Raw genomic sequence first — 27,132 nt, 5'->3', positions numbered from 1 at the left:
GAATGCATAGATTTCATACATTTTTTCCCCGTACTGGTCCCCTGTGGGAATCGAACCCACAACCCTGGTGTTGCAAACAACATGCTCTACCAACTGAGCCATACGGGACCAAATACAGTGGACCAAATACAGGTGTGCCAAGCTTGTAGCGTCATAACCACGAAGACTCGAGGCTGTAATCCCTGCCAAAGGTTCTTCAACAAAGTACTGAGTATTTATGTAAATTTCTGTTTATTTTTTATACATTTGCAAAATTCATGAGGGGAAAACACTATTTAATCCATTTTACAATAAGGCTGTAATATATCATAGGAAATGGGTAATGGACATCCACAAATTAATAAATACCATACGGAAGGTTGGATATTCCTCTCAAAAATGTTTGAAAAAGCTGTTGCGCAGCAACTCACTGCCTTCCTGAAGACAATGTACACGAAACGCTTCAGTCTGGTTTTAGACCCCATCATAGCACTGAGACTGCACTTGTGAAGGTGGTAAATGACCTTTTAATGACGTCAGACCGAGGTTCTGCATCTGTCCTCGTGCTCCTAGATCTTAGTGCTGCTTTTGATACCATCGATCACCACATTCTTTTGGAGAGATTGGAAACCCAAATTGGTCTACATGGACAAGTTCTGGCCTGGTTTAGGTCTTATCTGTCGGAAAGATATCAGTTTGTCTCTGTGAATGGTTTGTCCTCTGACAAATCAACTGTAAATTTCGGTGTTCCTCAAGGTTCCGTTTTAGGACCACTATTGTTTTCACTATATATTTTATTTCTTGGGGATGTCATTCGAAAACATAATGTTAAATTTCACTGCTATGCGGATGACACACAGCTGTACATTTCAATGAAACATGGTGAAGCCCCAAAATTGCCTTCGCTAGAAGCCTGTGTCTCAGACATAAGGAAGTGGATGGCTGCAAACTTTCTACTCTTAAACTCCGACAAAACAGAGATGCTTGTTCTAGGTCCCAAGAAACAAAGATCTTCTGTTGAATCTGACAATTAATCTGGATGGTTGTACAGTCATCTCAAATAAAACTGTGAAGGACCTCGGCGTTACTCTGGACCCTGATCTCTCTTTTGAAGAACATATCAAGACTGTTTCAAGGACAGCTTTTTTCCATCTACGTAACATTGCAAAAATCAGAAACTTTCTGTCCAAAAATGACACAGAAAAATTAATCCATGCCTTTGTTACTTCTAGGTTGGACTACTGCAATGCTCTACTTTCCGGCTACCCGGATAAAGCACTAAATAAACTTCAGTTAGTGCTAAATACGGCTGCTAGAATCCTGACTAGAACCAAAAAATTACCATATTACTCCAGTGCTAGCCTCCCTACACTGGCTTCCTGTTAAGGCAAGGGCTGATTTCAAGGTTTTACTGCGAATCTACAAAGCATTACATGGGCTTGCTCCTACCCATCTGTCCGATTTGGTCCTCCGTACATACCTACACGTACGCTACGGTCACAAGACGCGGGCCTCCTAATTGTTCCTAGAATTTCTAAGCAAACAGTTGGAGGCAGGGCTTTCTCCTATAGAGCTCCATTTTTATGGAATAGTCTGCCTACCCATGTGAGAGACGCAGACTCAGTCTCAACCTTTAAGTCTTTACTGAAGACACATCTCTTCAGTAGGTCCTAAGATTAAGTGTAGTCTGGCCCAGGGGTGTGAAGGTGAACGGAAAGGCTGGAGCAACGAACCGCCCTTGCTGTCTCTGCCTGGCCGGTTTCCCCTCTTTCCACTGGGATTCTCTGCCTCTACCCCTATTACGGGGGCTGAGTCACTGGCTTACTGGTGTTCTTCCATGCCGTCCCTGGGAGGGGTGCGTCACTTGAGTGGGTTGAGTCACTGACGTGGTCTTCCTGTCTGGGTTGGTGCCCCCCTTGGGCTGTGCCGTGGCAGAGATCTTTGTGGGCTATACTCGGCCTTGTCCCGGGATGGTATGTTGGTGGTTGGAGATATCCCTCCAGTGGTGTGGAGGCTGTGCTTTGGCAAAGTGGGTGGGGTTATATCCTACCTGTTTGGCCCTGTCCGGGGGTTTCATCGGATGGGGCCAGTGTCTCCTGACCCCTCCTGTCTCAGCCTCCAGTATTTATGCTGCAGTAGTTTATGTGTCGGGGGGCTAGGGTCAGTCTGTCACATCTGGAGTATTTCTCTTGTCTTTTCCGGTGTCCTGTGTGAATTTAAATATGCTCTCTCTAATTCTCTCTTTCTCTCGGAGGACCTGAGCCCTAGGACCATGTCTCAGGACTACCTGGCTTGATGACTCCTTGCTGTCCCCAGTTCACCTGGCCGTGCTGCTGCTCCAGTTCCAACTGTTCTGCCTGCAGCTATGGAACCCTGACCTGTTCACCGGACGTGCTACCTGTCCCAGACCTGTTGTCCCAGAGCTGCTGTAACCCTGACCTATTCACCGGACGTGCTACCTGTCCCAGACCTGCTGTTTTTAACTCTCTAGAGACAGCAGGAGCGGTAGAGATACTCTCAAAGATCGGCTATGAAAAAGCCAACTGACACTTACTCTTGTGTTACTGACTTGTTGCACCCTCGACAACTACTATGATTATTATTATTTGACAATGCTGGTCATTTATGAACATTTGAACATCTAGGCCATGTGCTGTTATAATCTCCACCCGGCACAGCCAGAAGAGGACTGGCCACCCCTCATAGCCTGGTTCCTCTCTAGGTTTCTTCCTAGGTTTTGGCCTTTCTAGGGAGTTTTTCCTAGCCACCGTGCTTCTACACCTGCATTGCTTGCTGTTTGGGGTTTTAGGCTGGGTTTCTGTACAGCACTTTGAGATATCAGCTGATGTAAGAAGGGCTATATAAATAAATTTGATTTGATATCATACTAAATGGAGTGTTTTGTATTTACATACAGAATAATACTAAATGTTCTGAGACCAGGTTGGGGAGGGAGGAACAAGAATTTGTGAGCCAAACAAATAATGCTGGGTTGAGCGCGTGCTACCAGCTGTGGTCGACATCCAACCCCCTAATAAAACGACGGGGTAAAAATCGCTGTGGGGGTAGAAAACAATGTGGTATTTGTTTCAACTATTCAATTTCTAAAATCTTACCAAAAAAAATGTATAATAAAATATGTCCACTTGTTTTAAATACAGCTAAAAATGTTAAAAGAAAAATAACAGAATTGTGTCTTTCAGATATACGTCATGTAAATTCAACATGTCTTGTTAGACAAACGGAGACATGCACTCTACAAGACAATTGGCACCAAATATTTATGGGAAATATAGACACAAATTACATTTAAAATGTACTCTGTATAAATATGTATTATGTAGCGAGAAGTCCGCACCTTCCCTGTCACTGCAAGCGTATCAACATTGCTTTCTCATTTTCCAGATCCATTCCACTCCCCAAAGGACTGCGAAATTCGCCCAATTTATTGCGGGAAGCTTGTGGAAGGCTACCCGAAACGTTTGACCCAAGTTAAACAATTTAAAGGCAATGCTACCAAATACTAATTGAGTGTATGTAAACTTCTGACCCACTGGGAATGTGATGAAAGAAATAAAAGCTGAAATAAATCATTCTCTCTACTATTATTCTGACATTTCACATTCCTAACTGACCTAAGACAGGGAATTTGTACAAGGATTAAATATCAGGAATTGTGAAAAACTGAGTTTAAATGTATTTGGCTAAGGTGTATGTAAACTTCCGACTTCAACTGTATCATTTGTATGCAAAAACTACTATTCTTGTAAGACGCGTGCATTAATTTATTTCCGAACTCACGCTAAAGAGGGAGGCTTGTTTGGCTGGTGATAGCACATGGGCAGATGAAATACACCACTGGAATGCTGATTAAGGTGTTTACATGTCCTAATAACTAGAAAGATTGCTCAGAAAACTAGGTGTTTTAATCGGTGTATGCTTACTTCGACCTTATAACAATTAGAACTCCGCCTTTTCCTAGTTGCTAAAACGATAATAGGTTTGCTAATTTCAGTTTGTGACAAAACAAGCAATCGCTTGTGTAGAGAATTGTACCATCACCACAATCACCACATAAAACGCTGGGAAATATCTTTCTAACAACCCAAAATATTGTCAGCCGGTGTACAAAACCGAAAGTAAAAGACGCAAAAACTAAACTTAACGGGAAACATAGAAATAGTGCACATACTTCTTAAGACTTCCTTTCAATGAGAATAACAGATCTATAACTCACATTTCTATGCGAATTTGGTCAGATCGCCCAAAAAGTTACATATTGCAGCTTTAACAAAAATATTTCATGAAATATTTCATATTTCAAAGAAAAACCCATGACTCCTGTTGATGGGGGTCGTCTAATTTCCTCGGTTTCACTCAACAGATTCATTAAGTTCAGATGAACATTTTAGGTCTAACAGTTCTCTAGCTACAAGTCTAGCTGACTGGTACTTTAATTGCATTTAAGATTAACAGTGAATTGTAGGAGCACAAACTGTGCTTTACAATTGCATTTCAGCTCAAGTTACAATCTCAAGTAATGAGTAGCTCTATCTATCCTATATATTTAATTGTAAATTCAGCACTGTATTCAATGTTGTTGGGTTGCACAGGCATTGAAATCCGATTCTAACAATATTGCACAGAGTTACCAGCCTGCTGCAAGCATGACAAAATTATAAACCTGGCTAAAATAGAAACTGGCATCCAGCCAATCACCACATTTCCTTTTAATTGTTTGCTCCACATGTGACATATTTACATGTGAATGTATAAAAACATCTATACATATGTAATGCAAAGCAATGTCCATAGCTCAGAGCCACAAAAAGGAAGGTGTTCTGGAACCTGGGTGAAAGTAATGGTCAAAGAAAGGCAGTCCACATTCAGTCCATCTTCTCTTCCACCTCTACAGTTTAGTGGGGTATGTAAGAACCCATACCTGCCGCTCTTTCTGCTTCTGCCTGAGTGCAAGGTTCCTCCTTCAACAGCTTAATCCTGAACAGAGTGTGGGAGAGACGGAAGAAATGCAGATGCTCAGTCATCAAAATAAAAACCTAAGTCGTAATACTCGGGTGCTGGGGAGGAAGGCTTGTCACAGGAACAATGGACTGCTTCAAACAAAAATAGTGGGGATCTTACCATTTTTCTTGTGCACGTTGGTTTTAAAGTGCTCTTTCAGATCAACAAAATATAATCTGCAAACAAAACAAATGCCCATTCAATTACGGCTTTTAGTTTGCAGTCGCTGAAATGTTTTCAGTTAATTTGAATAGCTGCAAGAAAGTGCAATGTACAGTCGTGGCCAAAACTTGAGAATGACACAAATATTAATTTTCAAAGTCTGCTGCCTCAGACTTTGTAATGATGGCAATTTGCATATACTCCAGAATGTTATGAAGAGTGATCAGATGAATTGCAATTAATTGCAAAGTCCCTCTTTGCCATGCAAATGAACTGAATCACCCAAAAACATTTACACACTGCATTTCAGCCCTGCCACAAAAGGACCAGCTGACATCATGTCAGTGATTCTCTCGATAACACAGGTGTGAGTGTTGACGAGGACAAGGCTGGAGATCACTCTGTCATGCTGATTGAGTTCGAATAACAGACTGGAAGCTTCAAAAGGAGGGTGGTGCTTGGAATCATTGATCTTCCTCTGTCAATCATGGTTACCTGCAAGGAAACACGTGCCGTCATCATTGCTTTGCACAAAAAGGCCTTCACACTCAAGGATATTGCTGCCAGTAAGATTGCACCTAAATCAACCATTTATCAGATCATCAAGAACTTCAAGGACAGCGGTTCAATTGTTTCTGAAGAAGGCTTCAGGGCGCCCAAGAAAGTCCAGCAAGTGCCAGGACTGTCTCCTAAAGTTGATTCAGCTGCAGGATCGGGGCACCACCAGTACAGAGCTTGGTCAGGAATGGCAGCAGGCAGGTGTGAGTGCATCTGCACGCACAGTGAGGCGAAGACTTTTGGAGGATGGCCTGGTGTCAAGAATGGCAGCAAAGAAGGCGGCGCACAATTGGCCCAGCGTCGTCCGAGTTTGGCCGTCATTGAAAATAGGAATTTATACTTAACTGACTTGCCTAGTTAAATAAAGGTTGAAATATAGATTTATGTTATCTACCTGTAGTACAGCAGGCTTTGACACTAATATACTCTAATTGTGTAGAATTGCAGCGTCTCTGGGAGTGGACTATTTGGGGATATTTTTTTCAGCAGTATGTGATTGAACATGTCTAGAATATATAGTCGTTTACAATAAATTAAATTCTTATGCAAAAAAAATATGGTGGAACAACAGATGAAAGGTATAGTTACCATAATCTTTGGCACAACCAAATTTCACTACCTGGAGCAGTGGTGAGTGCACGCCGATCACATGACAGGCTGCATACGCGCGGTGGCGGGGAGTGAGGATGGCGGATAGTGATGTTGAACCAGCACCCGACTGGAGTAATCGGCTGTCTAATTCTGCCGAGGACACTTTCGTCGCCATGGAATGCTTGCTGACTACCTTAAGAGCCCTGGAAGCAACGCTCTGGCAACAAGACATGTCGGAAATATCTTCCACCGAATATTGCGACAACTTCTGCCAGGTAGCTAGCGTGCACGCAAAACTGAAAGGAAAAGGAACGATGTTGGCTGTATGCGCCAATATGGCCTTTAGCTGCTAACTAGCTAGACAATTTACCAGGATAAGCGAACAATCTACATTAATGCACGACTATAAGCAATCAACGCAAAGTATAACAGCTGTATTACATGCCCTCCAATGTTGTGCAAAATACAACATGCTATCGTCAGTGGTTCTAACTCCAGCCAGCTAGTTAACGTTAGCAATGTTGACATGGTTGTTCTACACGCTTGAGGTACAGTAGCCCAGTGTTGGACTAAAGGAGCCTAATCTTACACTTTATGTTCTGGAAGCCAAAACAACCAAATAAATGCTCTATCTAAACGTGAAACGGTTATTAATTCCACTACAGTTCTGTAAAATAAATCCTTCTACTTTCATATCACATTAAAATTATTTCAAAGGCAAAAGACACTTACTGTACACTGTTTTGACAAAGTTGCAGCCTACAGTATTTTTCAGTGACAACACGTTTGTTGTTTCTGTCTTCCGTTTACATACAGTGGACTACCTGTGCTAATTAACTATCTTAAATTTGTTTCCGGAAACAAACAAGCGCTGTTACATTGAAATATGGCCATTTGAGAACCCTAACCCGATAAAGGTCTGTATCAATTTAACCTTTTGTTTACAAAAAATACGCGCCAATATGAAAGAAAGATAAGGTCCTTAATGTTTCCAAACCCATACGGTAAGCGATGCGTGTTAATGTTCAGGCAGAGCGTTGCGCTCTGAACAATGACTAACACGGAACCCAAACCGGCTGCTTGCGTGAGCAAATGTATTTTGTCCCCCTACACCAAACGCGATCACGACACGCAGGTTAAAATATCTAAACAAACTCTGAACCAATGACATTAATTTGGCGACAGGTCGAAAAGCATTAAACATGTATGGTAATTTAGCGAGCTAATGTGTCCTATTTAGCTAGCTTGCTGTTGCTAGTTAATTTGTCCTGCTATATAAACATTAGGTTGTTATTTTACCAGAAAGGTCCTCTACTCCGACAATTAATCCACACATAAAAACAGTCAACCGAATCGTTTCTAGTCATCTCTCCTCCATCCAGGCTTTTTCATAGTTTAACTTATATGGTGATTGACATCTACACTTTCATAGTATCACCACGGCAACAGTTCGTCTTTCAATCACCCACATGAGGAGATGGCACGTGGGTACCTGCTTCTATAAACCAATGAGGAGATGGAAGAGGCAGGACTTGCAGCGAGATCTGAGTCAGAAATAGGAATGACTTCTATTTTAGCCCTTGGCAACACAGACGCTCCTTGGTGCACGTGAGCAGTGTGGGTGCAATTATTGAATAACATAGATTTCTAAAATAATTTTGCAATGCGTGCGCGAACGGTGTGGTCAGCCTATGTGTAATGCATTGGAACTGAGTCATGATCAAGGGCTAGTCAGAGAGGGAGACAGTCAGTGCTCCAGGATGACAATAAGGCTTGCAAAAATATTTTAGTTGCTAAATCCAGTACATACAAACTAGTAGCTAGTTTATCTTAAATTTTGTTGCTCTTTGGAACATTTTAAATGTTTACAGTAAAAGCTGAACTGGGCTGGATGGCATCACGTTTTGTTTATCAGGGCCAGCTGGAAATCAGGCACTTGCTGGCATGCATGTGAATAGGTAGGCCTGCAGGGTTGTCACTAGTTACTACAGCAGTCAGTCAAAATTGTCTATTGTAAAAATTCATGAAAAGAACAATTGGATTGTTGGTCTTAGTTTAAGGTTATTGGTGTGGTTAGGTTTAAAATCAGATTTTAGGAAGATAAATGGTAGAAATAGGCAGGGTTTAGCATAATTATGACCGGCCTTCAGGGCAAGAGTTCTTCATTACTTATCAATTAGCTTTGTCTGACGACTCACCCTGAATGTAATTCTGCTGCTCTATCGATCGCTACATACATTGTCTGAAAATGCCACCCTACAATAGTATTGCATGGTATACTGAAACGTAGGTACTTTTTCGATTCATATGTATTACTTTTGGTACTTCTTTCAAATGTCTCACGTCGTCTACTGATTGAGAGAGGATCAAGTCTCTCTCAGCGACGCCGATGTCCCCTTATAGCACAAGAGCACCGTGCCTGCTCCACTTACTCATTGCTAGCTCTAGCCTATCCTGAGAAACCACTGCAATCACTGAGAGTCTGGGCTGCATCACCACTTATGCTGCACAGCAGTTAAAACCTCTTACATCTAGATGTTCCGCTAGCGGAACACCGCTCCAATATCCAATGATAGGGTGTGGCGCGAATTACAAATTCCTCAAAAATCCCCAAACTTCAATTTTTCAAACATATGACTATTTTACACCATTTTAAAGACAAGACTCTCCTTTATCTAACCACATTGTTCGATTTCAAAAAGGCTTTACAACGAAAGCAAAACATTAGATTATGTCAGGAGAGTACCCAGCCAGAAATAATCACACACCCATTTTTCAAGCTAGCATATAATGTCACAAAAACCAAAACCACAGCTAAATGCAGCACTAACCTTTGATGATCTTCATCAGATGACACTCCTAGGACATTATGTTATACAATACATGCATGTTTTGTTCAATCAAGTTAATATTTATATCAAAAAACAGCTTTTTACATTAGCATGTGACGTTCAGATCTAGCATATCCACCGAACACTTCCGGTGAATTTACTAAATTACTCACGATAAACATTCACAAAAAACATAACAATTATTTTAAGAATTATAGATACAGAACTCCTTTATGCAATCGCGGTGTCCGATTTTAAAATAGCTTTTCGGTGAAAGCACATTTTGCAATATTCTGAGTAGATAGCCCGGCCATCACAGGCTAGCTATTTTGACACCCACCAAGTTTGGCACTCGCCAAACTCAGATTTACTATAAGAAAAATTGGATTACCTTTGCTGTTCTTCGTCAGAATGCACTCCCAGGACTTCTACTTCCACACCAATGTTGTTTTTGTTCCAAATAATCCATAGTTATATCCAAATAGCGGCGTTTTGTTCTTGCATTCAAGACACTATCCGAAGGGTGACGCGCCGGCGCGTATCGTGACAAAAAAATTCAAAATATTCCATTACCGTACTTCGAAGCATGTCAAACGCTGTTTAAAATCAATTTTTATGCGATTTTTCTCGTAAAATAGCGATAATATTCCGACCGGGAGACGTCGTTTTCGTTCAAAGACTGAAAATGTAAAATGGACTCTTCACACGCACGCCCGTTTCATTGTTCTCAGATCGACCACTATCCAAATGCGCTACTGTTTTTCAGCCAAGGACTGCAGAGTCATCATATGAGTTCTGCCATATGAGTTCTGTTATACTCACAGACACCATTCAAACAGTTTTAGAAACTTTAGGGTGTTTTCTATCCAAATCAAACAATTACATGCATATTCTTGTTTCTGGGCAGGAGTAATAACCAGATTAAATCGGGTATGTTTTTTATCCGGCAGCGAAAATACTGCCCCCTATCCTAAACAGGTTAACACACTTGAATAATGCAACGCGGCATGTAGAAATGTTGAAACTGTTAATTACTGTTCGCAAAACAATATCCTATACAGACTAGAACACGTTGTACAATGCAAGAAGATACCAGTAGCTTCCTGCTTTGTGTGTTAACTTTCCTTGCTAGTTTACAGCTAACATCAATTCACTACCCTATTACATTGTTTATGTAAAACGTAACGCAAAGTATTGGTGATTTCAAAGCTGATTGTCACCAAAAGCTTTATTAATTGACTTCGTCTCCCCCACTTCACATCTCTCCCAGTCAAGATCATATTTGCTACATCCTGTACTGAATGTGTGTGTGAATGATATCATTAGTCTTAAAGAGACCGCACACTTTTATAAAAGAGGAGTTTGCTTCTTCTATGCAATAGTGTTGATCAGTACAATAAAATAAGTCCCAAAATGGAAGGGAAACAGATCGCTTTAAAAAAAAAAAAAATCTGTTGCCCTATGAAATCAGCCTAAACAAGCTCAAACTCAATCCATGCACACACTGCATTTACCTATAGTGAATAGGCCTAGACAACGTCTTGATTTACCCAGTTTATCAGTAGATGAGAGATTTACCATTCGATTAAAGGATTACCATTATGATATGTAGTTAGTGGTTAAAAAAAATCAGTCAAATTGATTGTATGGTTGTATAATAATAAAAGATCTGTCTGGATCAAGTGCTGTGACTTTGGCTAATATTCTGTGACTTTGGCTAATATGCCTTTTTTTTTGCTGTGGTATCGAGTATTGTGATACTAAACCTCGTATCGGTATGAAAGTCAACAATTTGGTATTGTGACAACACTACCCTAGATGTTGTTTGTGTGACTTCAAAATAAGGGGCGTTGTACAAAACAAATGAATCAGCAATTGACTAGTCTTTAACCAATCAGAGTATCAAAATTGATAATGATATCTTGTAGGCCGGCTCTGGCCCAACCCATCAGTTTCTATGACCAATCAGAACGGTCAGAATGTGTTCGCATTCTAGAAAACGTTGGGGAGGGAGGCAAATCCAGACTCATTGTGGAGAAGAAACGTCAGTTGGCCGGAGCGATATGGACGGGTAGCTAGGAAATAAATAGCTTTCCTAGCTAGTGCATTTATCTTTTTTTTTTAAAGTATATTTTAAAGATCTTTTCAGACTTTATTGAACAGATAGAGAGCGGAGATGACAGTGGAGAAAGATAGAGGTTGTGTCAAAGGGGCAGGCAGGAGGTCGGATTTGATCCTATTCCGACACCGCATGCAAGGGTGCCGTAGACCAGTAGTTCTCAACTGGTTTTTCATTGGGACCCAAACTGAACCAGGTTGTCTCAGTAGCGACCCAATATTCACGTCGCGAAAAATAATTGCGAAAATACAATCTGGAAAACTATTTTGAATGATATATTGATTGTAAATGTAGCAATTAGTGGCAAGAAAAAGTATTTGAACCCTTTGGAATTATCTGGATTTCTGCATAAATTGGTCATACAATTAAATCTGATCTTCATCTAAGTCACAACAGACAAACCCAGTCTGCTTAAACTAATAACATACAAATGAATGTATTTTTCTTGTCTATATTGAATACATAATTTAAACATTCACAGTGTAGGTTGGGGAAAGTATGTGAACCCCTAGGCTAATGACTTCTCCAAAAGCTAATTGGAGTCAGCTAATCTGGAGTACAGTCATTGAGACGAGATTGGAGATGTTGGTTAGAGCTGCCCTGCCCTATAAAAACACTCACAAAATTTGAGTTTGCTATTCACAAGAAACATTGCCTGATGTGAACCATGCCTCTAACAAAAGAGATCTCAGAAGACCCAAGATTAAGAATTGTTGACTTGAATAAAGCTGGAAAGGGTTACAAAAGTATCTCTAAAAGCCTTGATATTCATCAGTCCACGGTAAGACAAATTGTCTGTAAATGGAGAAAGTTCAGCACTGTTGCTACCCTCCTTAGGTTAAGAAGAATCCTAGAGTGTCAGCTAAAGACTTACAGAAATCTCTGGAACATGCTAACATCTCTGTTGACGAGTCTACTATACGTAAAACACGAAACAAGAATGGTGCTCATGGGAAGACACCACGGAAGAAGCCACTGCTGTCCAAAGTTTGCAAAACAGCATCTGCATGTTCCACAGCGCTACTGGCAAAATATTCTGTGGACAGATGAAACTACAGTTGAGATGTTTGGAAGGAACACACAACACTATGTGTGGAGAAAAAAAAGGCACAACACACCAACATCAAAACCTCCTCCCAACTGTAAAGTATGGTGGAGGGAGCATCATGCTTTGGAGCTGTCTCAGGGCCTGGACAGCTTGCTATCATCAATGGAAAAATGAATTCCCAAGTTTATCAAGACACTTTTCAGGAGAATGTAAGGCTATCTGTCCGCCAATTGAAGCTCAACAGAAGTTGGGTGATGCAACAGGACAATGACCCAAAACACAGAAGTAAATCAACAACAGAATGGCTTCAACAGAAGAAAATATGCCTTCTGGAGTGGCCCAGTCAGAGTCCTGTCCTCAACCCGATGATCACAAGAGAGCGATTCACACCAGACATCCCAAGAATATTGCTGAACTGAAACAGTTTTGGAAAGAGGAATGGTCCAGAATTCCTCCTGACTGTTGTGCAGGTCTGATCCGCAACTACAGAAAACGTTTGGTTGAGGTTATTGCTGCCAAAGGAGGGTCAACCAGTTATTAAAACAAGGGTTCACATACTTTTCCCACCCTGCACTGTGAATGTTTACAGTGTGTTCAATAAAGACATGAAAACGTATAATTGTTTGTGTGCTATTAGTTTAAGCAGACTGTGTTTGTCTATTGTTGTGACTTAGATGAAGATCAGATCAAGTTTTATGACCAATTTATGCAGAAGTCCAGGTAATTCCAAAGGGTTCACATACTTTTTCTTGCCACTGTATATTTCATTTTTTTGTTTTATTTCACCTTTATTTAACCAGGTAGGCAAGTTGAGAACAAGTTCTCATTTACAATTGCGACCTGGCCAAGATAAAGCAAAACAGCATGAGTGAAGGATGCTTTATTGCGAAATAGGAAGCCAATTCTAGATTTAACTTTGGATTGGAGATGTTTGATGTGAGTCTGGAAGGAGAGTTTACAGTCTAACCAGACACCTAGGTATTTGTATTTGTCCACATATTCTAAGTCAGAACCATCCAGAGTAGTGATGCTGGACGGGAGGGCAGGTGCAGGCAGCGATCGGTTGAAGAGCATGCATTTAGTTTTACTTGTATTTAAGAGCAGTTGGAGGCCACGGAAGGAGAGTTGTATGGCATTGAAGCTCGTCTGGAGGGTTGGTAACACAGTGTCCAAAGAAGGGCCAGAAGTATACAGAATGGTGTCGTCTGCGTAGAGGTGGATCAGAGACTCACCAGCAGCAAGAGCGACATCATTGATGTATACAGAGAAGAGAGTCGGCCCAAGAATTGAACCCTGTGGCACCCCCATATGACAAGGGAACAACATTCCCACCTCTTTCATTGTCAATAATGAAATGTTGCCAATGTTCTTGATGAAGAATGTTCAACTCACTGGCTTGAAACCACAAAATCCACCAAAATAATGCTGGCAGATTTATTCACTGTAATTTTCATCCTCTCCTTGTCCCAGTCTGTAATCCCCACATGTTTTAAGATAACCACATTCATTCCTGTTCCCAAGAACTCTGACTTCATGCCACAATGACTACCGCTCTTTGAGAGGCTGGTTATGGAGCACAGGAACTCCGTCGTCACAGATAGATATAGATAACGCAATCTCAATTGCACTCCACACTGCCCTCACCAACCTAGACAAGAGGAATACCTATGTGAGAATGCTGTTCTTTGACTACAGCTCAGCGTTCAACACCATTGTCCCTCCAAGCTCATCACCAAGCTTATGACCCTGGGACTGAACACCTCCCTCTGCAACTGGATCCTAGACTTCCTGACGGGCCAACCCCAGGTGGCGATGGTAGGCAACATCACCTCCAACTCTCTGACCTCCAACACGCTGACCTTCAACACGGGGCCCCACAGGGGTGTGTGCTTAGTCTGCTCCTGTGACTCCCTGTTTACCCACGACTCCGTGGCCACGCACGACTCAAACGCCATCATCAAGTTTGCTGACGACACGCCGGTGGTAGGCTTGATCACGATGAGACAGCCTACAGGGAGGTCAGTGACTTGAGAGTGTGGGGCCTGAACAACAACCTCTCCCTCAACGTCAGTAAGACCAAGGAGCTGGTTGTAAACTACAGGAAAGGGGGAGTGATAACACCCCCATCCACATCAATGGGGCTGCAGTGGAGCGGGTCGAGAGCTTCAAATTCCTCGGTGTCCAAATCACTAAGAACTTAAAATGCTCCACAGTCGTAAAGAAGGCACGACAGCACCTTTTCCCCCTCAGGAGGTTGAAAAGGTTTGGCATAGGTCCTCAAATCCTCCGTTTTACAGCTGTACCATTGAGAGCATATTGACTGGCTGCATCACTGCTCAGTATGGTAATAGCACCGCCCTAAATCTCATGGCGCTACGGAGGGTGGTGCGCATAGCCCAATACATCACTGGTGCCGAGCTCCCTGCCATCCAGGACCTATCATGCGGTGTGAAAGGAAGGCCCGGAAAATTGTTAGACTCTAACCACCCAAGCCATAGACTGTTCTTTCTGGTTCCGCATAGCAAGCGCTACCGGTGCATCAAGTCTGACCCCAACAGGCTCCTTAACGGCTTCTATCCCCAAGCCATAAGACTGCTAAATAGCTAACGAAATGCCTACACAGACTGAGTTGGCCTCTGTGTTTTATTCTTATTTTTGCAATGTCTCTATACATGCACAGGACCCTACACACTATGCACCACAGGAGGTTGGTGGTACCTTAACTGGGGAGGACGGGCTCGTGGTAATGGCTGGAGTGGAACTCTAATACTCCAACACGCATACTAACACTCACTCCATCATCTGCTCACACAATAATATGCACATACAATACCGGTCAAAAGTTTTAGAACACCTACTCAAGAGTTTTTCTTTATTTTTACTATTTTCTACATTGTAGAATAATAGTGAAGACATCAAAACTATGAAATAACACATGGAATCATGTAGTAACCAAAAAGTGAAACAAATCAAAATATATTTGAGATTCTTCAAATAGCCACCCTTTGCCTTGATGACAGCATTGCACACTCTCAACCAGCTTCACCTGGAATGCTTTTCCAACAGTCTTGAAGGAGTTCCCACATATGCTGAGCACTTGTTGGCTGCTTTTCCTTCACTCTGCGGTCTGACTCATCCCAAACCATCTCAATTTGGTTGAGGTTGGGAGAATGTGGAGGCCAGGATTTCACTCCTCCAACGGTGTTTGCACTCACAGGATTCTGTGGGAACGTGCCTCCCCGGAGAAAGACACAGATAAGGTGTGTTTGACCCCTGTGCTAGCCCACAGATGGTCAGCCATCCAAACAATGTCATAAATCGTGATTGAGTCATCACGCTGGGCCTCGGCGCCTGCAAGTCACCAGTCGCGAGTATTACCTTCTCTCATTCTTCCACTACAGCCGTGAAAACGACCCAACGTTTATGATAAGATTTCAGTTCAGCTTGGATGCATATTTTATGTGGTTGAAATACTATCAGCTTTTATGATGCTAATAAAGATAGCACCTCTACAGATGGTATCTGACTGCGCATGCATCATATAACTCCACTCCTGTTCCCAAGTCAAAATTGAACTTACATTTGGTGTATCATTTTACTGCAAGAAATGCTCAATTCTGCAGTAGTTAATATTAAGGCTATGTGAGAGGTTATTGACCTACAGTCACTGTTCAGTTTCCATTAAACCCATCTGAATAGTTCCTTTGACGTGCCATAGGCTTATTTGAAGTCCCCGTCTTGTGACTGTCAAATTTGTATAGCACCTCTCAATCATCACACACAACATAGCCGACACCGGTACTATCCTCTTTTACCACTTCACCAAATCTTTCCCAAACATTACTTTTATATCCTTCTCTTTATTTTCATCTCTCCATTTCGCAGCTTTTTGACTATGGATCGACAAACTTTTTCTGCCCGATCCCAAAAGCATTTGCCGATTGCCGTGTAGGCAATTTGGCACGCGTACAGTTAAACCCTAAAGCTTAGGCTTGCACACTAATGCCACATAGCTTCTTTTTTGAAGGTATTGTTTTCTCTTTATTCTACCCGCCACCCACCCGCCCTTCATCCACACAATATTTGCGTTATGAGTCAACCCGCACATCACTACACCCTAGGCATAGCTGCTTTTAGCAACGCTAGTATTTACACACTAGCGTTGCTGGGAATTAACTTCCAAAAAAAAACGTACATTTTTAACTTACTCTGTCGATTGTCTGTAGACTTGGTCCTTATGCAGGGGGGAATTTGAGAAGGAAAAAAAACAATATAATTAAACATCATTTCCAAATGTAGATCAGTTCCTCTCTGCTTACCTCATGTTAAAATAGAGGTCTCCCACAATTTCTAGCTTTTTTTGTGCAGGAATGTCACAAAAAAAGGTAAGCTGAGAGGAACTAGGTCTACAACACACCCACGTTTGGAAAGTTTATTTAATTATAAATTCTATTGTCTTTTTCTCAATTTCCTCCCTGCATAACGACCAACCCTACGGTCAATCGGCAGAGTAAATATCTAAGTATGGCTTCCGGTGGACAATTGTTTTTTTGCAAGCTAGGCCTAATTCCTAGCAACGCAAGTGTGTAAATGCTAGCATTGCTAAAAGCAGCTACCTTGGCCACAGCTAGTGAAGTTTTTAGCTAAACGTTATTTATTACAACTCGCTAGCTACAGCAGGTCTTGTTTCAAAATCGAGTTGCTGTAACAAGCTAATTTGACCCTATCACACTCTACAAAAGCATGCCTTCTAGCTAGTTGATGTGGTTCAACCACATTCTTTTTAACAAACATAATAAAGCAAAGTTGATGTGTACATTTGTGTCAAATGCCATACGCAAGTATACATAATCAAAGATGATCTATTATATAGATTTACATTTGCACACACTGTATATAGATGATCTATTATATAGATCTACATTTATACACACCGTATATAGATTTTTCTATTGTGTTATTGACTGTACGTTTGTTTATCCCATGTGTAACTCTGTGTTGTTTGTGTCGCACTGCTTTGCTTTATCTTGGCCAGGTCGCGGTTGTAAATGAGAACTTGTTCTCAACTGGCCTACCTGATAAATAACGGTGGAAAAAAATGTAAAAAATATTGACAAGATAGTCGACAGACTGCTCTAACAATGGAAATAAATGTCTGCAAAGGCGGAAGGCAGGCGGGAGGAGGCGAGATCAGCTGGGAACATTCTAGCCAATGAGAGGGCAGATACGCGTGTGAACAAGACAACTCTGATATAAAAATGTTTTTTTCTCAAAGTTTCCAGAATGCCACGTACAGTGCATTCGGGAAAGTATTCAGACCCCTTGACTTTGTCCACATTTTGTTACATTCCAGCCTTATTCTAAAACGGATTAAATTGTTTTTTTCTCTCCTTATAAATCTACAAACAATAACCCATAATGACAAAGCAAAAAGAGGTTTTTAGAATTTTTAGCATATTTATAAAAATAAAAAACTGATATCACATTAGTTTTCAGACCCTTTACTTAGTACTTTCTTGATGCACCATTGGCAGCGATTACAGTCTCGGGTCTTCTTGGGTATGACGCTACAAGCTTGGCACACCTGTATTTGGGGAGTTTCTCCCATTCTTTTCTGCAGATCCTCTCAAGCTCTGTCAGCGTCGCTGCAGAGCTTTTCTCAGTCTCTCCAGAGATGTTAAATCGGGTTCAAGTCCGGGCTCTGACTGGGCCACTCAAGGACTTGTCCCGGAGCCACTCCTGCATTGTCTTGGCTGTGTGCTTAGGGTCGTTGTCCTGTTGGAAGGTGCTCTTGAGTAGGTTTTCATCAAGGATCTCTTTGCTCCGTTCATCTTTCCCTCGATCCTGACTAGTCTCCCAGTCCCTGCCGCTGAAAAACATACCCACAGCATGATGCTGCCACCACCATGCTTCATCGTAGTGATTGATTGGCCAGGTGATGAGCGGTGTCTGGTTTCCTCCAAACGTGATGCTTGGCATTGAGGCCAAAGAGTTCAATTTTGGTTTCATAAGACCAGAGAATCTTGTTTCTCAAGGTCTGAGAGTCCTTTAGGAGCCTTTTGGCAAACTCCAAGCAACTGTGGGACCTTATATAGACAGGTGTGTGCCTTTCCAAATCATGTCCAATCAATTGAATTTACCACATGTGGACTCCAATCAAGTTGTAGAAACATCTCAAGGATCAATGGAAACAGGATGCACCTGAGCTCAATTTCGAGTCTCATAGCAAAGGGTCTGAATACTTATGTAAATAAGGTATTTCTGTTTTTATTTTTAATAAAGTTGCAAAAAAATTCAAAACCTGTTTTCGCTTTGTCATTATGGGGTATTGTGTAGATTGATGAGGGGGAAAAAAACAATTGAATCAATTTTAGAATAAGGCTGTAACGTAACAAAATTTGGAAAAAGTGAAGGGGTCTGAATGCTTTTTCGAATGCACTGTATATCAGTACATTTCTAACAACCTAAACATTACAAAATAAGCCTCACATAGCAAAATAGCAATTACATCTTTTGTTGACCAAATTTGACACTCGTAGACGTCCCATACAAAAAATGTTGTCTGCTTATCGCTGTATTGTCGCGATTTTGGGTAATCCTCTTGCTTCGCCTCTTCCTCTCTGACATAATTCGGAAATTAGGACTGTTTTTTGTTTTCTACAGAAATTGTAGTATCAGAGTTTGCTATGCTGTTTCCTCTATTTTTGCAAGACTGTGAGACCATTGTAACAAAAAAGATAACTCTAAACTGGGTTCAGTATGGCTGCTGAACATTTAATTGGAAGGTAATTGGGTGTTAAGCTAGCTGTAGCTGTTGGCTAAGTCGTTATGTTTATTTAAAAAAAATTGTATGACTAACCCAGCTGCCTGTTTGTCATTGGAGGTGTTTTTTTTTTAGTTTTTTTTTTTACCTCTTTCCTCCATGACTGTCTTTGCAGGCACTGATGCACTATGCTGGGAGCAGGAATTCTGTGGAGCATGGTCTTCCCCTTCTGGAGGTCTACTGCCTGTCCATCAACTGCTTTGCTGCTGCAAGGCCACACCTCACCGCAGACTCTGATAATGTGGCCCTCGTGTTAAAGAGACTAGCATTGTGAGTCAACTCAGAGTAATAATGTGTTTGAAACTGTTATGGTTGTACCAACATACATTTTTGGGGAAACCTGAGCAGTACCACACTTTCTGCTGCGTGCTGCAATACATAGCCTTTTTTTTTTAGACATGTCTTCTTTTTGTGCGGCATGTTAGAAATAGATAACGTTGTGTCATGAAGTTTCACAAGTTGTCACTTGTCCCTCATTGTGTCTTTTGTTGTTTTGCTTCCAGGAGCTGTTTTGAACTGTTGCTATCTGTGCCTGAAAATGAAATCCCTTATGAGGCCTGGGTTCAATTTTACCGTTCTGTTCAGGTAAAGGATGGGATCTGTTTGATAAAAAGGAAATGTGTTGAGAAAGCATGAGAGCACATTAGCAGGGGAATTGAGAGAAGTTGAAGTGATTTTATATCCAATTCTTGATATGAGGGCTGTCCTACTTTACCTACTTTACCATGCCGTCTCTTACCTTAAGGGTCATTTGTGGCCCAACCCCTTTCTTTGTGTGTGTTCTCACGGGTTTTGCAGGTGGCACATGATGCCTTGTTGGAGTATGGGAGCGCAGACCTGCAAGCCTTGCTCCAGATCACAGGAGAGGGGGGAGCGTGGAGTAACCCTGTCCTAAGCGCCCTTCTCACCGGTCGCCCCACAAACATAGAGGAAGGTCAGTGTCACCACCTTACTGCATTGACATGGTAGCGATGTACAAAGAAGCAGCAGTGACTAATAAGGCTAATCTTGTGATTTTGAAGTATTGGTGTTAGTCATCCAGCTACTGCTGCTCTGTCATTCTCCTTCAGTTGAGGCGTACATCGCCTTGGAGGGGGAGGGCTTCATGGAGATGCGGGTCAAACACTTGGAGAAAATGGGGGAGGTGGCGAAGGCTGTTGTGCTGGCTAAGTCATGTGCCGAATGCCACCTCGTCTCCAACCAAACCACCTTCCGGCAGACCTACGTCTCTCTCCTCTGCCACCTGCTGCCCGGTGAGGAGGCCATCATGGAGGTCTGTCGGTGTGTTGTTGTGAGAACAGCATCATTTTGTCTTTTAGCTCAGCTCAGTTATGTTATTTATACCGCTATTTAAATAGCGTTCAGAGAAAGCTGTTATGAAATAAAATGTGATGGCATAGTGAATCTGACAGCTGTGTGTTGGACAATCTTCACAAGTAGAGTATGAACTCATTCGCCCTTGAGATGTAAGCGATATGGTCCACAAAACTGTAGTTCTATGCATGATTCGGCCTTCATTATTTATCCCACAGATATCCAGGCTGGACTGTAAGGATGTGCTGGATATTACATGCAGTTTGGAGACAGAGGGGGAGGAAAACACAGCCTTCATCCTGTGCACCACCTTCCTAACTCAACAGCTGCAGCAGCAAAGCCTGTACTGCTCCTGGTGTGTTTTTAGTGGTCAATGTCAAATCCTGGGAAGCATATGGATAAATTGAAGTGAATGTATGTTATGCACATGAATTATCTTATTTGCAGAGTGAGCCTGAATAATCTTAGCCCAATCTTAGTTCTGGGCTGGTGTGTAGTTTTGGGGTCTTTCTAATGTATATTTCTCTATGCGGCTTCATTTTTAGGGAGCTCACACTGTTGTGGAGTAAGCTTCAGAGAAGGATTGACCCATCTTTGGAATCACTGCTGGAGCGTTGCCTGCAGCTAGGTGCCATTGCTAAGACCGTTTACCATCTGCTCTTCCTTGTGCACGTCATTCGGACAGAGGTAGAAAAATACAGCTTTTTCTCCCTCTGATTTTGAATGTCATTGTAATAAATGGTTAAGCAGTTTTGAATTGTTATTTTAGTGAAATATTCATTTTGAAAATAAATATACATTTGTAGGCCACTGATTTCCCTCATTTCTTCTACAGGCAGAGGTGCTAGGTCTGGCTTCGTCTGTGGAGTTATGTGTTAAAGCACTACAGCTCCCAAACCAAGAGGACACAGAGACAAGGATTTCGGTGTGCAAGACTGTAGCCTGCCTCCTACCAGATGATCTTGAGGTGTTGCGGGCTTGCCAGCTGACAGAGTTTCTTTTAGGCCTCTCTCATGTGGCCTTCAGCTCCCTTGAAGAGCTCTCTCTGCAGACCGATCAGAAGTATGACCAGGAAAATGCCATCATCCCCAACTCCCTGCGGTGTGAACTGCTCCTGGCACTTAAAGCCCACTGGCCTTTCGACCCTGAATTCTGGGACTGGAAAACACTCAAGCATCAGTGCATCAGGCTGCTAGGGCTTGAGCCTGAGGAAGAGGAGGAAGAGGGGGGGCAGCAGGTTAGTCTTGGGCAGGATGTAAAGGAGGAGGTGGAGAGGGGATTTGTTGATATGCCAAGAGAATACTTAAATGGGACAATTGTTGGCATTGATGGTCATAATAAAGATGAGGAAAATGAGAGGGACAGTAAACCACCTTTGAAGCCAGATGCTGAGCCGGGCTCACTTCAGAAGAAATGCAAGTTCTTCTGCAAGATTTGTAAGAAAAGTGTTACTGAAACGCGAATCCTTCTTCACTCTAAGAGGCATGAAAAAAACGGTGTTTTCACCTGCCCTGTCTGCCTGAAGAAGTTTAAGAGCAGAAAAGATTTTATCCCACATACTAAACTACACCTTCGAATGCCATCCAGAAGCACTCGGCAAAAGAAAAAGGACAAAAAGAGGATTGATTGGGATAAAGAAATGGAGGATGACTTGGAGACTGTTGAGATTGCTCTTGATCCATCCTTAATGCTGTACTACCAGTCCACACATGATCCTGATGTTTTGGAGCACATTTTAGAACAAGCTTCATCTGCACCCAGGAAGCCTGGACATGAAGATAATGTCACATTTGATTACATTAACTTTCATTTTGAATTGCAGAATCATGACATATACACATGCCCTGCCACTCACTGTACAAAGACTTTTAAGAATTCCAAGTACTTGGGTGTGCACTTAAAATCAGAACACCACGTTGGGGACCAGAACGTGAAACATTATTTTGAAATGAAAGACCGTAGGGAAAAGTGCGCTTACTGCCGGCGCCACTTCATGTCTGCCTATCACCACCGAAGACATCAATGTTTGCACTACGGTGACCTGCCTTACATTTGTATGGTCACAGGTTGTGGTGCTCGTTTCAGCACCTCCAATAAGCTTGTCACACATAAGCATAGCCATGGCTATCAACTTAGCTACCAGTGTGAGCTCCAAGGATGTAGTCTTTCTTTCTCTGACTTGGGGCAGGTATACCACCATGAAGCACAGCACTTTCGTGATGCTGCATACAGCTGCACTAGCCTTGAATGCAAAAAGTTCTACTTTTCCAAAAAGGAATTCAGCAGGCATTTAGCCACACACGGCATTACCTTCTCTGAGGAAGACTTTGAGGCACAGAGGAAGGCCAAAATAAAACATCTTGATTCCATAACTGAGGACATAGCCAGCTCCAAAAAGTATTGTGAAACAAAGACTGTACTGGAGGAGGTAGTCAGTGGGGGAAACAATGCTACTTCCTATACATGCAGTGCGTCCTCGTCACATGTGTCGAGCTGCAAGGAGCCCAAAGGCACAATGACATCAGTTGCTGTGTGCTTTGATGGAAAAAAGTTCACTTGTGGTTTTGAGAGGTGTGGATTGACCTTCTCCAAAGTCAGAGATGTTCACAAGCACCTGAGGTGTATTCATCCAGAGCATTTCAAGGCAGATAATAAGGAACTCAATCTTGACAAAGAAAAGGGCTTAAAATCAAAAGGTCTAAAGGTCAAAACAGAGCAGGACCATGATGACCAGAACAAACATGAACATGCAGTTTGTCTGCTAATGAAGGGATCAAGCCAGGGAAATGCTTGCCCTTCCCTTATTAAGAACACCACAACATCTCCATCATGCCTTGCCAATGATAATGACCATTTGAGAGAGATTTTGATTGGGCTTAGCCAGCTTAGTCTGACTCCCTCCAACTCTACAAATGGATATAGTGAGCCCTCCCACCCAATGTCAGGGTCCACCACATCAAATATATCCTGCCATCAGAGTGTTGGCACCAGGTCCCCAGTTGTGTTATTGCAAAAGAGAGCTCCACCCGCTGTTGGTGAGAGGAGGAAATTGACATCAAACGCTGAACCGTCAGTAGCCCACAGTCTACCCTCAGAGCAACAATTAGAGTCAGACCAGATCAGCCCCTATGTTTTGCAAGCCTCTACTAAGCCATACTTATGTGAGCTTAATGGCTGCAATTTTAGATGTGTGATTAGCACTACCCTGAGGCGCCACTACATGAACAAGCATCATTTCTCAGAGGAGAAGGTGAAAGGCATGAAAATCCTCAAGTCACTGACATTTAAGTGCCACCTCTGCTTCAAATGCCATAGAGAGAAGACAGACTTGAGGGTTCATTATCTTCAGACTCATAGACTTAGCGAGGCAGTTGTGGAGAAAATGAGCTGGTCTAAAAAGTGGGTTGAGGGTAAACCCCCAGAACCCACCAAGCCCACAGTCTCCCTTATACAAAAAGCTCAGACCCTCACCTGGCAGCAGAAGTACCAAAAAAAGAAAATAATGTGGAGGCGACAAAACATTGTACAATTTGCTAAGTCTGGAGACAAGAGTAAGAAATGGGCTCCATCTTCTGTGCAGGGTCACTTTGAAGAGGAGGAGGAAAGTGAGGATGGAGATACGCAAAGAGGCAGGGGCAGCATTTATATGTGCAAGCACAAGGACTGTGGGATGCTTTTTTGTCACACCTACAGTCTTTATCGCCACAAGAAGAAGCATCATTCACAGGTGATTGGTCATCCTTCCATGCTTTCAGAAGACCCAGCTTTACAGAAGTTTAGGTGCAGCTACGCCAACTGTAATGCCTCTTACCTCCTGAACAGTAGCTTGGTGCGTCACTTGGAGAGTGAGCATCCTTACCAGGTGAACCGTAGCCTAAAGCATCACAGAAAGAGTTATCCTTACCAGGCGACCCTGTACTGCAAGTATGAGGGCTGTACACAAGTGTTCACCCAAAGCAGTAGTCTGAAAAAACATGTACTCTCTAGCCACCTCAATTACTATGATTCACTTGTATTGCGTCTCCAGAATACTCACAATGACACTTCAGTCACTGGTTGCCAAAAAAAGTTTATCTTCACATCCTCAACGCCACAAAAAGATGCAACCAAACTGTCTCTCAGGCAATCTCTGAGACACTGCCCAAAGTCTCCCGAAGATGTTAAGGCTGAAGAAACTAGTGAAGAGCATGATGAAGATGGTGAAATTTTGAATGTTGACCAAAGTATTGTAGAGTCCAAATCAAAACACAAGTTTGAAAATATGGCCTTCCGTTCCCATGAGGAGGCCTTGCAGATGTGCCAAGATCGCTGTCAACGTGAAGCGTACCCATGCATGGTGCAGGGTTGTGATTCTGTAGTCAAATTTATACGTAGTATGCGGCGTCACTATTTGAATTGCCACAAATTAACCAATCGGGCTTTTAAATTGAATGAGGATAAGCTTGTGTTTAGTGCAGAGCAACTGGAGGAGCTGATACAGAGGAATACTGTATTATCTGTGTGGCCTGATATGACGAGGGCACCTAACGGAGTTCTGAAGATGGAGTATCAAGCAGAGCCAGAGAACCCTGGTGGTCCATCTGTGCCTATGAGTCTGCACTCCATCAAAGCAGAAACACTTGATGACCATGACCCACTGGGGTTCAAAGAGGAGCCACCTGCTGAGAGGAATGTTTTGGTCGGTGCAGATGACTTGCTTTATGGAGAACCTAGTAGGCACACAGAGGACCCTGCTACTCAGAACAGCCACAGCCAAGAGGCGAGGCCAAGGCGAAGATCCTCAAACCCACCCGCTCTTGATCTCTCTCCGCCATCCTCCCTCAGATTCAGTGTTGATGAGAGCTTCTTGGACAGTTCAGGCAAAGATGGTGGCAAACCAACAAACATTTCTGTGCCCTTGCCCTCCCCTCAAGCCCGCCAGCCACTTAAACGTAAGCACGAGCTACCTGAGCACCCTCCCATTTCAAAGGACCCCCAGCCTCAAAGCCCCCCCCCTCGCACATTTGACCTGGCTACTTACAAACCTATGGGATTCGAGTCATCTTTCCTGAAGTTCATACAGGAGAACTCCAAGGATAAGGATGCTGAGAGGCCCCGGGCTTCACACTGCAACAACCCCAGGCCTGATCCACCTGTGGTGTCAGCTCGGCGGCGGGATTCCTACAGACGTAGCTGTTCTGTAAAGGAGAACAGCCAGGTGGGACTCACTACTACCTGTAGCAGTTGGGCTCATTCTTCCCCACTTAAGCCTCTTCCCAGGACAGGGGAATGCACATCAGTCCAAAACTTACAAGTCATCTTAGAAAAGGCTCTTACAAGTTGTGGTGACCTAGCCATTAAGCAGCTGCAGCACCTAAGGCCTGTAGTGGTTCTTGAGAGACCAACGTTTTTCACTTCCTTGCTTGACCTCTTCCCCACAAAAACTAATGATAAGCTACTTCTCGAAGGTTTGTAGAACTGAGCACTTTTGTGTCCAATATAAAGACTCTCAGTGTTTTTTTTTCTAATGTTGTTACTACTCTGATATTATCAGTATCTTTTAAGTTGCCAAATTGATCAGCTCAAGTTCCTTAATTTACCTACATGTTTCAACCTGTGCAAAATGCCCCCCTGATTAAACAAAAAAAACTCTTCAGTCTTTGTATTACATTTCTGTCAGATGATGAACATTTCAATGTGGATACAGTGGCAAGAAAAAGTATGTGAACCCTTTGGAATTACCTGGATTTAAACTTGCTTAAACTAATAACACACATTATTGTATTTTTCTTGTCTATATTGAATACTTAATTTAAACATTCACAGCGTAGGTTGGAAAAAGTATGTGAACGCCTAGGCTAATGACTTCTCCAAAAGCTAATTGGAGTCAGGAGTCAGCTAACCTGGAGTCCAATCAATGAGATGAGATTGGAGATTTTGGTTAGAGCTGCCTTGCCCTATGAAAAACACTCACAAAATTTGAGTTTGCTATTCACAAGAAGCATTGCCTGATGTGAACCATGCCTTGAACAAAAGAGATCTCAGATGACCTAAGATTAGGAATTGTTGACTTGCATAAAGCTTGAAAGGGTTACCAAAGTATCTCTAAAAGCCTTGATGTTCATCAGTCCATGGTAAGACAAATTGTCTATAAATGGAAAAAGTTCAGCACTCCCTAGGAGTGGCCGTCCTGCAAAGATTACTGCAAGAGCACAGCGCAGAATGGTCAATGAGGTTAAGACGAATCCTAGAGTGTCAGCTAAAGACTTACAGAAATCTCTGGAACATGCTAACATCTCTGTTGATGAGTCTAAGATATGTAAAACACGAAACAAGAATGGTGCTGTCCAAAAAAAACATTGCTGCACATCTGAAGTTTGCAAAAGTGCACCTGGATGTTCCACAGCTCTACTGGCAAAATATTCTGTGGACAGATGAAACTACAGTCGAGTTGTTTGGAAGGAACACACAACACTGTGTGGAGAAAAAAAAGCACAGAACACCAACATCAAAACCTCAACCCAACTGTAAAGTATGGTTTGGGGCTTCTTTGCTGCCTCAGGGCCTGGACAGCTTGTTATCATCGATGGAAAAATTAATTCCCAAATTCATCAAGACATTTTGCAGGAGAATGTAAGACTATCTGTCTGCCAATTGAAGCTCAACAGAAGTTGAGTGATGCAACAGGACAACGACCCAAAACACA

General features: G+C 42.4%; 1 protein-coding gene and 1 long non-coding RNA gene across 4 annotated transcripts; one reads left to right on the top strand and one right to left on the bottom strand.

Annotated features, from left to right (window-relative positions):
- Positions 1–3,246: 3,246 nt before the first annotated feature.
- LOC123744587 (uncharacterized) lies at positions 3,247–7,581 on the bottom strand. The gene is made up of 3 exons (XR_006770919.2): positions 7,045–7,581; positions 5,122–5,658; positions 3,247–4,977 (listed from the first exon to the last, which is right to left on the bottom strand). It is a non-coding gene; the product is annotated as an uncharacterized LOC123744587 (long non-coding RNA).
- On the top strand, positions 6,313–26,082 carry LOC106610678 (zinc finger protein Rlf). Of its 3 annotated transcripts, XM_082955619.1 has the most exons (8): positions 6,317–6,587; positions 19,249–19,403; positions 19,637–19,718; positions 19,932–20,067; positions 20,204–20,406; positions 20,666–20,802; positions 20,993–21,134; positions 21,283–26,082. In XM_082955619.1, the coding sequence occupies exons 1-8, from the start codon at positions 6,408–6,410 to the stop codon at positions 25,900–25,902; spliced, it is 5,655 nt and encodes a 1,884-aa protein (XP_082811745.1). In that variant the 5' UTR covers positions 6,317–6,407; the 3' UTR covers positions 25,903–26,082. The 3 variants fall into 3 exon arrangements, with proteins under 3 accessions (XP_045579320.1, XP_082811745.1, XP_082811746.1); XM_045723364.2 differs by lacking the exon at positions 21,283–26,082 and having other exon boundaries at positions 6,313–6,587; positions 20,666–20,861; positions 20,993–21,125; XM_082955620.1 differs by lacking the exons at positions 6,317–6,587; positions 19,249–19,403; positions 19,637–19,718; positions 19,932–20,067; positions 20,204–20,406 and having other exon boundaries at positions 20,729–20,861.
- The last annotated feature ends 1,050 nt before the right edge of the window (positions 26,083–27,132 follow it).

The sequence above is a fragment of the Salmo salar genome, chromosome 09 (assembly GCF_965601325.2).
Source record: "Salmo salar chromosome 09, fSalSal1, whole genome shotgun sequence".
Lineage (NCBI taxonomy): Eukaryota > Metazoa > Chordata > Actinopteri > Salmoniformes > Salmonidae > Salmo > Salmo salar.
This window is presented reverse-complemented; position numbering and strand designations above follow the sequence as displayed.